Source organism: Carettochelys insculpta, chromosome 1 (assembly GCF_033958435.1).
Source record: "Carettochelys insculpta isolate YL-2023 chromosome 1, ASM3395843v1, whole genome shotgun sequence".
NCBI classification, from domain to species: Eukaryota; Metazoa; Chordata; order Testudines; family Carettochelyidae; genus Carettochelys; species Carettochelys insculpta.
Window position 1 is genome coordinate 380146421 of NC_134137.1, and position 14282 is coordinate 380160702.

The 14282-nt window shown below is 47.6% G+C and overlaps 1 protein-coding gene across 1 annotated transcript in view; it reads left to right on the forward strand.

The window, feature by feature from the left end:
* The window catches only part of SND1 (staphylococcal nuclease and tudor domain containing 1), a 466768-nt gene that overhangs the window by 25783 nt on the left and 426703 nt on the right, over positions 1-14282 (forward strand). Inside the window, exon 2 of the mRNA XM_074976653.1 lies at positions 8218-8367. Within this exon, the coding sequence (XP_074832754.1) occupies positions 8218-8367 (150 nt within the window). The remainder of the gene's footprint in view (positions 1-8217; positions 8368-14282) is intronic.

Here is a 14282-nt window from a genome sequence, read left to right on the forward strand (position 1 = left end):
GAGTCTAACCCAGACCACCATACCAGTATTTTACTTCCTCACCCCGAGAAATTCTGGGCACACTAAGCTATAGACTGGTATTGATGAAGATTATCTCGTCCCGAAACCATTACCTTTGGCCCTTCTAGTAGCTTCTCTGCCTGGATGTCTATTGTGCAGTTACCAGCTGGTTCTGGCACTGGGTGAACCAGCATTGCTTTAGATTCAGTTCCCCAAAATTGAGGTGCAATAAGCATTTTACTTAAGACAGAGGTCAAGTTACTTGTCTAATATACTTTGGCTTCTCATACAGGATACAGGTCTGCAGGTGTTTTGCATTACAGTAAAGCCTCAAAACGTGATTTTGATTGTGCTTAACTCGCATTAATGCAAGTTAAGTGCAAATCGAAACCTCCCCACTCCAGCCCCTGGGTCCCCCAGCTGGGGGAGACCAGTGGGCACACAGCTGCTTGTGGCTGCCTGGTCCACCAGCCAAGGGGATTCCGGGGATCTCTCCAATCCCCCTAATTTGTGCAAAATTCAACTTATGTGACAGTTGCGCAGGATGCAGCCTCTCCGTAAATCGAGGGATTACTGTGTAGCTTAAGACTATGGATAATCATGAATACCATGTAATGAATACATACTGTGATTTATATATTGGCTTTAACAATGAATTAGTAGGAATCACCCAAGAAAACCATGTGTCAGGCAAACAGTTTAACTTTATGGGCTATTCCTTTTGGATCACGAGTGGTCTCTCGTGGTCTCTCCACCCAGAAGTGGCCAGAGGTTGGGGTAATGCTTCAAATGCACCTGACCGCTACCAGTGCCATTGGTTTTGCTCACAGTAGGGTTTGGACAAGGACTCCTTCTCCAATGCCTTCCTCCTGTCATAGTTGCAGGGGGTCTGATGTCTGTGTTCCCTCTGATCCATCCCATTAGTCAGCTCCTAGTAAAGATCAAAAGGGAAAAAGCACAAGTGGTCCTGATAGTTGTCATGACTGGTTTAGCATAATCATGAGCATGGTGGCAGGACAGCCCCTCCCTGGTTCCTTCCCAACTGACTGTACTGCTGTCTGAGGATCACGGTTGGCTCCTGCACCCAAACTTTGAGTGTCTGCATGCCATAACATGATCGCTCTGTGGTTGTACCTAGAAGAGTGGATCTTCTTGAAGGTCTTATGCAAAGCAGGAAGCCATCCATAAGAACTTCTCTGGTCAGTAGTTTGAGTAGCAGCTGTGGTGGTCTGTAGCTTCACAATAACAAGCAGTACCCACGGAAGCTCATGGTATAATAAATTTGTTAGTTTATGAGGTGCTTGTTACCTGATGGATGTGGAGAATGTTTGCCTGCTGAGTGCTGGGGTGCAGCATATATCCCTTGTATTCTGTACTGTTTAATTTTAGTCTACCTACTGCATCTCAGGAACAAGGGTTCAGCCCCTCTACCATTAGAGTGCATCTGGTTGTCATCTCCACCTTTTGCCCGTTGATTCAGGGAGGGAAATTGTTCTCTCATAATACGTGGATCAGGTTTGAGAGTCCTTGAGAGGCTTTAACTGCAGGGATGGGCCCCATCTCGCAGATGGAGCTTTAATCTGGTCCTCTCCAGGATCCCTAGACTGCCCTTGGAGCTACTGGGCTCCTGTCCTGGAAGGTTGCTTTCCTAGAGATATTGTTGAGAAGTCTTGGAAACTATAAAGCCCTGATCTCAGAACAGTCTTACACGGCCTTTTATTAGGATATTGTCCAGCGGTGACCCCACATGGCCTTCCTGCTGAGGAAAATATCTTCCTTCCATATGAACCAGGACACATGCTTCCTGGTGTTCTGTTTCAAGCTGCACAAGATGTTGGAGAAGAATTTGCCCACGAAGGACTTCTGGAGGCTTTGGCCTGTTGCTTAGAATACACCACGCCTTTCTGTAAACTGACCCAGCTCTTCATCTCTACAGTGGATAGAAAGGAGAGCCTTCTGGCTGTCTTCAGGATTTTCGCTGGATCATTACACAAATAAAGACCTGTTATGACCTGGCAAGGATTCTACTGCTGCCAATAGCCAGAGCCCTCTCGACCAGAGCTCAGGTGTCCCCTGTGGTCGTCTTGGCTCACATCCTGCTGTAGACGTCTGCAGAGCAGCGACAAGGTCCTGTGTCCACATGTTTGTCTCATTATAGTGCTATCAGTTAGCAGCTAAGGGAGAACATGGGGTTTGGCAGAGCTGTTATGATCTCCACATCCATGAACCACTACCTACCTTCACAGGTGCTGCTTGGTTTCACCTAATTGGGAATGACGTAACATAAGAACGGCCATATTGGGTCAGACCAAAGGTCCATCTAGCCCAGTATCCTGTCTGCTGACAGTAGCCAATGCTTGGTGCCCCAGAGGAGGTGAACTGAAGACAATGATCAAGGGATTTGTCTGCTGCCATCCATCTTCCGCCTTCGACAAAAGGCTAGGCACCATACCTTACCCCTTGCTAATAGCCATCTATGGACCTAACCTCCAAATATTTATCGAGCTCTTTTTTTAAACTCTGTTTAAAAATAGTCCATGAGCAAGCACTCAGAAATGACCCTAACTGGTTGCTCATGTCCATTCTATGACTCGCCTTCCTTCTCCACTATGTGAGCATCCAGCAAGATGAAGCTGAGGATTCAGGGAACTGGTGGTGCATCGAACACCATGCTGTTAGGGAGCTATGCCAGGTGTTGCCAGTACTACTACTTTATGGATACTGCTGGGTGGGTGGGAAGGGAACTTTTGGCATTGGTGCATGTGGCAAGCATCCACATCTAATGTGGAATGGACTTGAACAATCCATCTTGAACACCGGGTACTAAAAGTAAATCTTTTCTCACAGACTCATAACAATGCCACGTGGATCAGCATTGGGCTCTGTAGGCTGGTGTCTATCCTCTTGTCTGGAGGGAGGGGAGAGCTGACCTGTCAGGTTAGATCTCTGCTTCCCTAGCAGCTTGCCTAGTGACTGTAGTCTTCTGTTAGCCAGGAGACGGGGCTGGAGTTTGCTTCTTGCATTTGTATTCCAGGCACTTTAGAGAAAGGCAAAGAGCAGTTTGAAAACAAGGTTAAAAGCATCTAATTCTTAGATTTGTTCAGGGCACTGGATGTTCTGTGAATGGAATATCGGGCTGTAATTCATCTGAACATGGCAGCTGTCATCCTTGGTCCTGCAATGTGCTATGAAAACAGGACAGTCTCCTGTGGCGCTCAGTGGATCTGGTTAATCAGTGCTTACCAGGCAAAGGCATTTTTCTCTGGACTATAAGCTTAAATTCTCTCTACAAGCCAGAGAGATGACTTATCAGGCAAGGCTGCTCCCATCACCTGACATGGCTGGGTAGCTGAATTTCTGCTTGCTTTTCCTATGACCTGTCGTCCTTTCGGCTCTTGGGAGGTGGTGTCACTTGTTTTCTCCCTCAACAGGAGTGCTGGTAGCTTTGCCTGCCTAATGTTCACTACATCGGGAGTGCAGACTGCTTGTACGTACATGAGCGGATCAGAGTGCTCCCATGGATCAGTGAGACCAGGCTGTTTCCTTTGATCCTTCCATGCACCACTCATAATTGGTCCCAGTAACTGACTAGTAGTTTAGACGACAAATACCCCCTCAGAAGTGTCTCTGCTTGAAATTCCCTGGATTTTATTCCAGCACAGCACAGTCACATGACAGCTGAGAAATTATACCCAAACCAAGCAGCTTGCTGTCTATAGCAACTGTACCACCAACTTCTTGCCCCTCTAAGCATTTACCAGAAAGTGACCTTGTTCTTCTGCATGTTGGTCTCTTCTCTTGAGCTAATGTATTTAGTAAAAAGTTCTACAGGTGTCCAGAAAGTGGTCATGAATGACCAGAGTCTTGGCTAAACAATGACAGACACTAGAGAAGACAACATTGCATCAGATTAAGCATAGGGGTTCCAATGTATCTTTTAGAGTGAAAGTTAGTTCTTACAGAAATTGGGCTGGGCATCCAACATCATAGGAGAGCTGTTGAATTTTCTAAGTCAGGGTCTCTGGTTCCCAAAGGATCCCCTGAGGTCTCAGGTGCAGGTGGCAGTCCTTGTGATTGTAGATGGATGGAGGGCTGAGCTTGTTGGGGGCCCAGGAGCCAGCTGAGCAGAGTACAGCCTAGGCAGGCGCACAGTTATTCGAAGAGATAATCGATGCCAGCAATCTGAGGTCTGAAGGTCACATTAGTGTTGGCACTGGAGGGTCCCACATGCATAGCCATCTGAGAGGAGCTATCTAAAGGCAGACAAATTATATTAACATTCTCTCTAAAGTCCTGGATCCAGTTAGCAGAGGGATACAATCTGGTGCCACTGAAATGTCATGCTGGTACTAAAGGTTTTCTGAACTTCATTTGCGGCTCTCTCCACAAGCCCCTTATTTGCTTTGCTAGTGCTTTTCTACCCAGCTGTGGCTTGCAGAGCCACCTGTGCTGAGGGGGTGCCTTTGAGAGGCTCCAGGGTACTGTGCTATTGCCATGCCCTCAAGTCTGGAGGGTGACTGGAGGGCTCAAGACCACTCTAAGTAGCACAGGCTGTGGATGCTTTATTGCTTGGGTGAAGTGGCACTTCCCATCTACTGTTGGTCTGTACTCACAGGTTGAAGTTGGTTGGGTAGCAGGAGTGGTCAGCAACCTGTGCCCCATTGGAGTTCTGTGTGTGACCCATGAGACATCTTTTTTATTGTTGCCTATGTGCAGGGTTTCCAGATTTGGCTGGCTTCAGTCTGCATTTTTTTTTTCCACCTAGTGGTATTGCTAATGTGACGCACATAAAGCAAGGGCATGTGAATTGAGGAATGTGCTTAATTGCACATGACACTGATTGTTCAGTTGGCACACCCTACAAATTCTAGGGATGCATGCACTGTAAGCAAAACTACTCTTTACTGTGAGACCATCTTGCAACCCACTGAGAGGAAGAAGGGCCACTCATACAGCCTACTTACTAGCTCAGGTTGCCCAGTTCTGGGCAGTGCTCTTGTCTAGATGCTGCAGGATGCTAGTAAAGCATGCCCAGCATTGGGCAATATCTCAGCTTCTGCTTTCTCTGGCTTTCCTTGTGTGTGTGTTCTGTATTGAGAATTAAACTGTAGATTAAGCAGCAGATTGCATGTATCAGTCAGAATTTGTGGGCCATTCCTTGGTGATCCTTCCCCCGGGTCAAAGCAGGGCTAGGTGCAGTTTCCTTTGAACTCCAGAAATGCCCTTGCTGCCTGGCTGTTGCCCAGATGTGCAGTGCCCCAGGTACCCTGCATCATGCATCTTGTGAAAGATGAGCAAGCAGGACAGGCTAGACAACTGGATGACTTTTTCCTACCATATATTCAGGGACCTTTGGTGTATACCATAAGCTTTGTTTCTTGGTCATCCTTTAAGACAGTGTGGCCGAGCCTGTGGTCTTTGGATGTACTTACCTCTCTTGCTGATTGAAGGCTACTGTTAAAGGGATTTTCCCTCCCCTTGGGGCTGATCATGCTGCCTCTCCCAATGTGGGGAGAATCTAGGCGCTGAGTCTAATGCACTCAGCAGTTCTTCCCACCAGGTCCTACTCAGTGAGCAAACCTGCTGTGGCTGCTCATGCCCTCCCCTGCATTACCCTTCCCATGTGCTTGGCAAGCTGAAGTGCTTGCTTTTGGCCTGTGGTTAAGGTGCATGTTAAACAGTTATTTTGGTTAATCTTCCCCCTTATGTGGTACAGCCATCCTGTTTGTTTGGCCTCCTACATGGTGATGGCACTGCTCTAAAAGTGGCCTGCGGCGATGTCTGTAGTGTAGTGCGGTGACATGTGAGCAATGTTGCTCAGTGTACAACTGGATGGTGCTCAGATTCTGTGATGTGTGGTACAAAACTGATCTAGTATAAGAGCCCCAGCAGAGAAAGGGAGCTGTTGTATCCAGCTCTGTGCAAATATGTAGTAATGACAGGTTTCTATGAGCTAGGACTATCAACACAGAATAGCAAAAGGAGGTGGGGAGCAAAGGCAGGGAGTGAGGGAAGGAACTTAGCAGTGCAGTGGAAGAGCTGGAAACAGAGCCCAGTCCCATTAGACTTACTGATTTTCCTGTAACTGCAGAAGGAGAGCCGTGTCTCAGCCAAGCTTCCAGGGAAGAGCTGGAACATCACTCACTGCAGTGTCTTGTGTCTAGTGAAGATGACTTGTCTGGCTGCACTGAAGGAGAGATCTAGAGTGTGTTCCGGGAGCTAGGGGATGTGGACTTGGGGAAAACTTGCAGACTGAGACTTTGAGCATGGATTGGCTAGTGAGATGGCCACAGGGGCTCAGTCCTGATGCTTCAGGGCCTCCCCTGCAAAGACTCTCACACTGGTGCCCCTCCCCCACACCTTGCTAATATGCTCAAGGGATAGCTCTTGTGTTTTGGCCTTAGTGCATGGGAATAAGCATCTTCCCTTCCCTGTAGAGCTGACAGTTTCAGATGAAATAGGTGAGGAGCAAGACCATATTTTGGGTGAGGCAGGGCTGCTAGCGAGTGTGCATGAAGGGCTGGAAGCTCAGTGCATTGCTCTGGTGACTTTCACACACAAAGGGACAGCAGCATGGAGCAGAGCCAAATGTTGCTCAGTCATTGCAGACCCTGCCTTGCCCTTTGTTTGCACCCAAGGGTCAGCAATGGTGCCACTGCATGGACTGCTGACGTCCTGTCCCTGGCTGGAGGCAAGGCTTGCCAGCGCCAGGTTGTGGGTAAATTGTTTGCAGGAGGCCTAGGGACTAGGCCGTGCTGAACTCCAGTTGGGCTAATTTCCCTGACCTGCACAAAGCTCCAGTGCAAACAAACCTTTGTCTCTGAGCTGGGGTGCTCATTACTGCTGGGTGTGGTGAGGAGGTTTTATGCAGGACATTTCTGGGGAATGGGCAGGAAGTCCTGTTCATGTCACACCTGGCAGTCTGTAATTTCCAGTCTTGGTGCTCTGGATGTCCACTCACTGCTGTAGATGCTTGGAGGGGAGCTTTCTACCACCACTTCAATCTGGCACTGATATGCCGATCTCTGAATCTTATCCCTCTGCAGCTGGCTGTCTTGATGGCTCTGTGAAGCTGGTCACACAACTTGCCTGGTTAAACTCCACTGCATCTCTGGCTGGGAGCATGGGTAGGCACTAGGCCTATCCCTCTCTGCCCCAGTGGGGCCAGCTGCAGCACATTTTACTTCTCCAGAAAGGCCTCCCAGCTCCTGCCTGCTAACTTTCAACTGTCTGCTGACATCTCTGCATCGGGGGCTGATACCGTAGTGTGCAGCAGTGACAGCTGCTGTTCCCCCCTGCCCAGTGGCTGGAAGTGGGCTTTGCTGGCTGTACTGCAGAGGCCTAATGCTAGAATACACATAGACCCCTTTAGTCCAAGGTCTTCAGATGCTGTTTGACAGTGTTCCCCTTTGGGGCTCGGGAACAGTGTCCATTTTGGTACAGTTGAAAATCCCAGCAAATGAGCAGAGTTCTGTCAAAAATCCCCATGCGGATAAACTAGGTCAGGCATGGCCCACATGTAGCTCTTAAAGCCGTGAAGTGTGGCTCCTCAGATGTGCTGGGAGTGCTGTTCACCGCTCTGCACAGCACCCTAGTGCTTGGTGGGAGAAGTGCATGGTGGTAGTGGTGGATCTAGTGAGTCACTGGCATAGTGGGAGGGGCTGTGTTGCCTGGTTCTTGGGGAGTGGGAGGGCATTGAGCCATGTATTCTATATTTTAATCTCTGTATTGAGAGAGAGAAATGAATATATAATACATGGCTCTTAGTCCCTAGCTGGTTGGCCACCCCGAGCTAGTATGTCACTCCATTAGTGAAGGTGGGTCTGTGAAACTTGGTATTGAGAACTGTCTGCCACAATTGGTGAGCTTGTGGGTGTGCAGGCTGGACAAGGTGTGGGAGTGATGGAAGCTGGTGCCTAGCGGTGGCTCTTCTGAAAATACCTCTGCATGTAGTGAAATTTAGTCATGGCAGGAAGTGGAGAGTGATTGGAAAAAATGATGGGTGTGGGGATTACAGCCTAGACACGGGAACTGGGAGAGGGTGAATTGGATTGTTACAGCGGAGGGGACATCCTTTGGCAGTCAGAGTGCAGGTTCCTGTCTGTGCAATGCCCATGTTAGGGAGGTAGGGCTGGTATGGAACCAGTGTCACCTGATGCTTCTCCAGTGGTTTAGATTTGCTGTTGGAGCGCTAACGTTCTGTCCTCCTCCCTGCAGGTCCTCTCAGGCTGTGCCATCATTGTCCGAGGGCAGCCACGGGGGGGACCACCTCCTGAGCGGCAGATCAACCTCAGCAATATCCGTGCTGGAAACCTTGCCCGCCGGGCTGCTGCAGGACAGCCAGATGCCAAGGATACCCCTGATGAGGTATGTTTCTCCTAGCCAAGGGGTGGTGCATAAAGCTGGGTTACATTTAACTCTTCATGCTCAGAGCACCTAGTGTGGTGGCTAGGAGCTTTTAATTCATTGCAATAAATCAGGGAGAGAACCTGATGTGGTGCCACCCAAACACAGCCTGGCCTGTCGATTGCCCTCAAGTCAGCAGTGGCTTGTGCACTGATCCACAATGTAGTATAGCAAGTCCTCAGCTGTGGACCAATGCAACTTGATCCATGTTGGGGGTTGGGTCAGTTCAGAACCCAATTCAAGTGTGGTGCTGGGGGTGTTGTGCTGCAGGGAGTGAAGTCGTCTCACACCTCCCCTCCCCCACAAAAGCCCCAGTGCTGCTGCAGTGCAACAGGGCCAGATGGATACCCAGAAACCAGCCACTCCAAGCAAGGCCCAAAAGAGCCAATAACAGAACACCACTGGTCATTACCTATGGTCCCCAACTCAAACCACTGCAACACTTGAAAGATCTACAACCTATCATTAAGCAGGATGCCACACTCCAGAAGGCCCTAGGTGACAGGCCTGTTCTCTCCTACAGACAACCTCCCAACCTTATGGGGATTCTCACCAACAGCCAGACTATGCCACAGGAATACCAATCCTGAAACTTTTCCTTGCAACAAGGCCCATTGCCAACTTTGTCCACATCTTTTCTGGAGATACATCTCTGGACCTAACCAGGTTTTTCACAGAATCACAGGAACCTTCTCATGTTCCTCAACTAACATCATATATACCATCATGTGCCAACAATGACCACATGCTTTGTGTATTGGACAGACTTCAAACTCTTAGACAAAGAATTAATGGGCACAAAACAGACAAATGCTCCTGATTCACAAACCAGTCAGCCAGCACTTTAATGGAGTGGGCCATTCTGTTAATGACCTGAAAGTCTGTGTTTTACTGAAAAGGAACTTTCACAGCTGTTTGGAGAGAGACTGCTGAACTGTTTCATATTCAAATTCGACACATTAACATGTGGCTTGAATCGGGGTGGCAATTTTCTAGCTCATGATAGGGGCTCTTTTACATAATTTGCTTTATCTAATTCTTGACTTCTTCCCCCCCTTCCTCTGTTCTCTGATTTGCTCACTTTAATTCTTATGTCTGCCTTGATTACTATTTTTTGTTCTGTGCCTTAAATATTGAGTCTCTTGTGATATGGCTATGGTCTGAAGTGGGTCCGTCCCATGAAAGCTTATCACCTACCAAATTATTTTGTTAGTCTTTAAAGTGCTACTGGACTGCTTTTTTGTTTAGGTAGGGGTATTCTCCTGTGACCTGATGCCCCAGTATAGTGGTATCTGATGTTTTGCTGCTGGAAGAGTCAGGACCCTCCCAGCCACTCCTTCAACTACACTGAACACACTTCAGTCTGGAGTTTTGGGTTTGATTAGATGCTGATCTGCTGTCACTCTGAACAAATTGTGTTGCCTCCTAGTGCTGTGGATGGGGATCAGCTACAGAATCCTGGCCAAATTCTTGCTGTAGTCTTGTTTTACCTTTAAATTTGTTCAGCTGAAAAGAGCAGAGGTAACTATTGTCTCTTGGAGTTCTGTAAGCCAGCTGGGTGAGCGCTGGCTCAAAGTGGTGGAGAGCGCCACCTGCCGAAACCACAGGACCCATTTTCTACAGCCTTTATCCAGGTAGTGGCCAGGGCCAGCCTTGCTTAGCTTGAGTAGAGTGGGTCACAGCTGGCAATGGGGGAATGCAAATTATAATTAAATGGGTATGTGAAAAGATGAGTTCATGGTTGCCTGGTCCAGGAGGCTTTACTCCTTTCACAGAACCTTCTCTACCTTGGCAGGCAGGTGTTCTCCATCTAAATTTTTTGATTTTAAAATTAACTGTCTTGCTAACTGTGTAGTGTATCAGTGAGCTTCCCTTCTGGTGCTCTAGGTATACTTTGCATGCTATCCACCTCCAGAGAGGTGGAGACTGGAGAAGGGAAATGCATCCTAGCTGGTGTTAGTAGAGAAGCCTAATTCTTTTTAGATGAAGGAATATTAATCAAGAAATGGTTAAAAGCTCTTCTGGAAGTGTATCATGTTGGCCTTGCTGATATTGGTGCTGGACTATGGTGAGAAATAGGGATTTCGCATCGCACCTAGACACTCTGCTGATGAAGCTGAAGGGTGGGTATAACTTCCTGGATTCCCAGTTTCCTTGCAAGCAGCCATACTGACTACAGCTGTAGTTTGAGGGTGATCTGCTGGTGTGTACATGCATGAGCTCTAATTCTGGTGGTCTTCCATACCCACACTGTTGCCAAAGACAGCTTTCTGTAATGCCCAGAGTTGTGTGAGCTGGCTGATTGTGCGTGGAGCTGTTTACCTGTAGGTTAATACTTCAAATACTGTCACCTGATGGCTGGCTGGTACCCTGAGTGGCGAGGTTTCAGGCCATCCTGCAGTGAGATGGTGCCATTCCAGTTGCTGCTTACTGGCAGTCTCAGTGGAGACTGCACTCCTCCCATCAAACTTGTTATATCAAGGCGAGTGGGGCAGAGGGTGGATATGGGGAGTAAGTGCTGGCTCTGCAGCACCTTATGTGGGGACAAATGGGACTTCAGTCTCCTCCTCTTGCCTACCAGGCTCGCCAGCCCTAAATGTGCATAGAACTGAGCACAGAGTTGTGCTGAGAGAAACCAACCAATCAGCTGCAATACAAAAACTCTGTTATAGTCCCCTACTTCAATCTTAAGCACAGAACAAATGATGGGCTGCGGGATGCTACTTCAACCTAGCAGACCAAGCTGCCTTGGGAATTCTAGTCAAGGGCTAAATAGAAGGGATTTAAATATTGCTTAAAACCTGTTTCAGTGGGCTGCACTAGCACCTGCCGCTCCACTGTTCTGACTGTAGACATTCAACTGGCCAAGTCTGAGTCCAGGGCACTTTTTTTCAGTGTTGTGTGAAGGAACATAGAAATGGAGCCAGGTCAGGGGTGTGTTGTCCAGGGCTGTGTTGCATTACATTCTGTCCTGAGATTGTGTCCTGTACCTCAAGGTTGCATGTCATCTTCTGGCTACAGGTACTGAGCTCTGGATTCCCTCCAGTGTCTGAACTGTAACTGTTAGGCCACAGTAGCCTGGCTTACATCTTGACCCAGTATTTAAGGAATTCATAAAATGGATATCTGCAGGAGGATCCCACTGTGGTTGAATTAGCTGGGGACTGTACATGAAGAGTTTAGCCAATTTTTCAGATCTGCATATTAATTGCAGAGTGTATAGGTGTCATGCCTGAACTTGGCACAGCTTTAATCTTCCCCTGCTGGAAAGATGGGGATCCTCTTAGCCACTGTCCTTAACTTCATCGCCTTGCTCTAGACTGAAGTGTAGTTTTTCTGGGTTCTATTCCCAGTTCAGATACAGATCAGCTGTCGTCCTGTGCAAGTTTTGCCTCCTAGTGCTGGTTTGTCTGAAGGATCAAGAGAACAGTTGGGGACTTTGAGTAAACAAGAATAGTTGGAAGATGCCAGTTCATTCAAACCAAAACCCTTTGTGGGAAAGAATCAATCTCAATGTCTAGGAAAGAGCTCGAAAAACTTTCTGAAGTTCCAAAACTGTTTTAATCAAAATGAATCATTACAGTTGACTGGATCAGAATTGGTTTGGCTTGCAGAAAGTCTAGATTTTGATGTCTTGATTTGGGATGGGATTTTTTTTAAATTTGATTCATGGGACAGGAAAAACAGTTTCTTGCCCCCCTCTAAAAAGCAAGGACTTTCCCCTGTGATAAAGTGCCATCTTCAGGAATGATATGTTGGAGAGTGGTGCTGTGGCTAATACTGAAAGTTAACCCAGAACATAGAATGCTAAAGTGGAAGAGACCTCAAGAGGTCAAGTACATACCCCTTCCCTCATGGCAGAGCCAAGCACCATATAGATCATCCTGTTAGATATTATCTAACTTGTTCTTAAATATCTCTGATGGAAATTCTACAACCACCCTAGGCAATTTATTCCAGTACTTAACCACCCTGACAGTTATGAAATCTTACTGCTTAAGACACCTTGAGGGCAATGTTCATTTAAGCATGCTGTGTTTTCATAGGCATTGCGAGCCAAAGTGTATAATGAATGAAAGGACTATCCTAAATCAGTTTGAAGAGAACTCTCCTTTCTGGTCCTGAAATGAGACCTGCTCTCGGAAGGGAGAGTTGTGGTCATATCCTGTTGCAATAGCCATCTGAGAGAAAGTGGCCAAATGTATTGTTCCCCAATAGGGGAGCCATGGGAGGAATCCCTGGAACAGTTCTGTAGCCTGTACTGTGCAGAAGGTCAAACTGGAGGGTTGTGATTTTCCTTCTGATCAGAAACAAAGTATTTGTGGCGGTTTGATACCCACAGGGGTAACTTTCTAATCTATGCACTTTGTATTGCATTGATTTGTAGGTAACAGAACAGGCTCAGATTTGTTCTTGGGTGCCTTGTGGCAGTTTCTCGGATGAGTAGCTGATTACTTCCCTTAATCGTGGTGGCATGGCTGATTGCTCACTGAGTGTTAATGAACTTGCCCTGAATCCTCTTTTGGCTAAAGTAGGAGGAGTTAGAGCTTAGCTAAACCTGGGCTACCCAACCTCACTGCATTAGGTGCAGTATAGAGCTCCCCCAGGGTGCTGGTCTCCTTGGAATGAGAAATTTGCTGTGGAGATTACATCTAAGCAGGACTTTCAAGTTGTTTCTCCTGCTTTATGAAATCTCACCTGGCGGTTCTACTAATTGTTGGTGGGTATCTGTTTTCTGCTCCCCATTCTGCAGTGATGTGCATTTGTGCCCTCAGCCCTTCTGGGACTGGAGCATGTGCCTGAGCTGGGAGGGCTCAGATCCCTCCAGATAAGAGACAGAATGGACCTACAAACTACCACAGTCCATTAAATAGCTACTAGCTCAGCTTGGCCTCGATATGGAGGTCCAGAAGAGATTGCTCCTTAGTCTTTCTCAGTGCTGTTTAGTCTACCTTGAATTGCCTAGTGGTGGGCTTCCACCTGTGCCTTGGGGATTAGATTCCACAACTGTATACATGCTGTGAGGCTCTTCAGCACAGGCTTTCTTCTGCTTAGATTTATTCAAGTCACTGGAGGGAGGAGCTGTCTTCAACCAGAGGCCCGATGGCATTGGTCTGTTTTCCCTGCTGAGAATATTTGGACCGTGTTTACTTCCCATGGCATAATCGTGATGCTGACTACTTTGGGACAGCTAGAGGACAGCAGTTATTTTTAAATGTGGTATTCTAACTTGTGCTTGTACAGACCTACTTTTCAGTGGAGGAATCATAGAATATTAGAACTGGAAGGAAGCTTGAGAAGTAGAGACCAGTCTCCTGCACTTAGAGCAGGACCAACCACTATATAGATCATTCCTGATGTCTGTATAACTTGCTCTTAAGTATTTCCACTGATGGAGGTGCCATAATCTCCCTAGGCAATTTGTTCTTCTTCGAGTGGTCCCCGTGGGTGCTCCACAATAGGTGTCGAGCTCGCCTGGCGCCGCAGATCGGAATTCTTCTAGCAGTTTCTATTGGATCACGCATGCGCTGACGCGCGCCGCTCCCTTGCATGCCCCCGGCCATGTGCGCGATTTGGTCCCCGCCAGTTCCTTCTCAACTGCCATCAGCTGCAGACGGAATCCGCTCTGGCTAAAGCCAGAGACAGATAAGAGAGTTGTTTCTATGTGTAGTTTGTTTTTGTCACTATAATAATAAAAAAAAAAAAAGAGAACATTAGACAGCAGAAAGAAGAGGAACAAAGGAGAGAAGGGCAGACAAGAAGGCTAGTTAAGCTGTTGGCTGCCCCGCAGGCCGGTGAATGTTATGTTGGGTTAGAAAGCACTGATTAGTGGCTAAGTACCCTATTAACAGTAAAGACTCACCGCGATGGCTTCC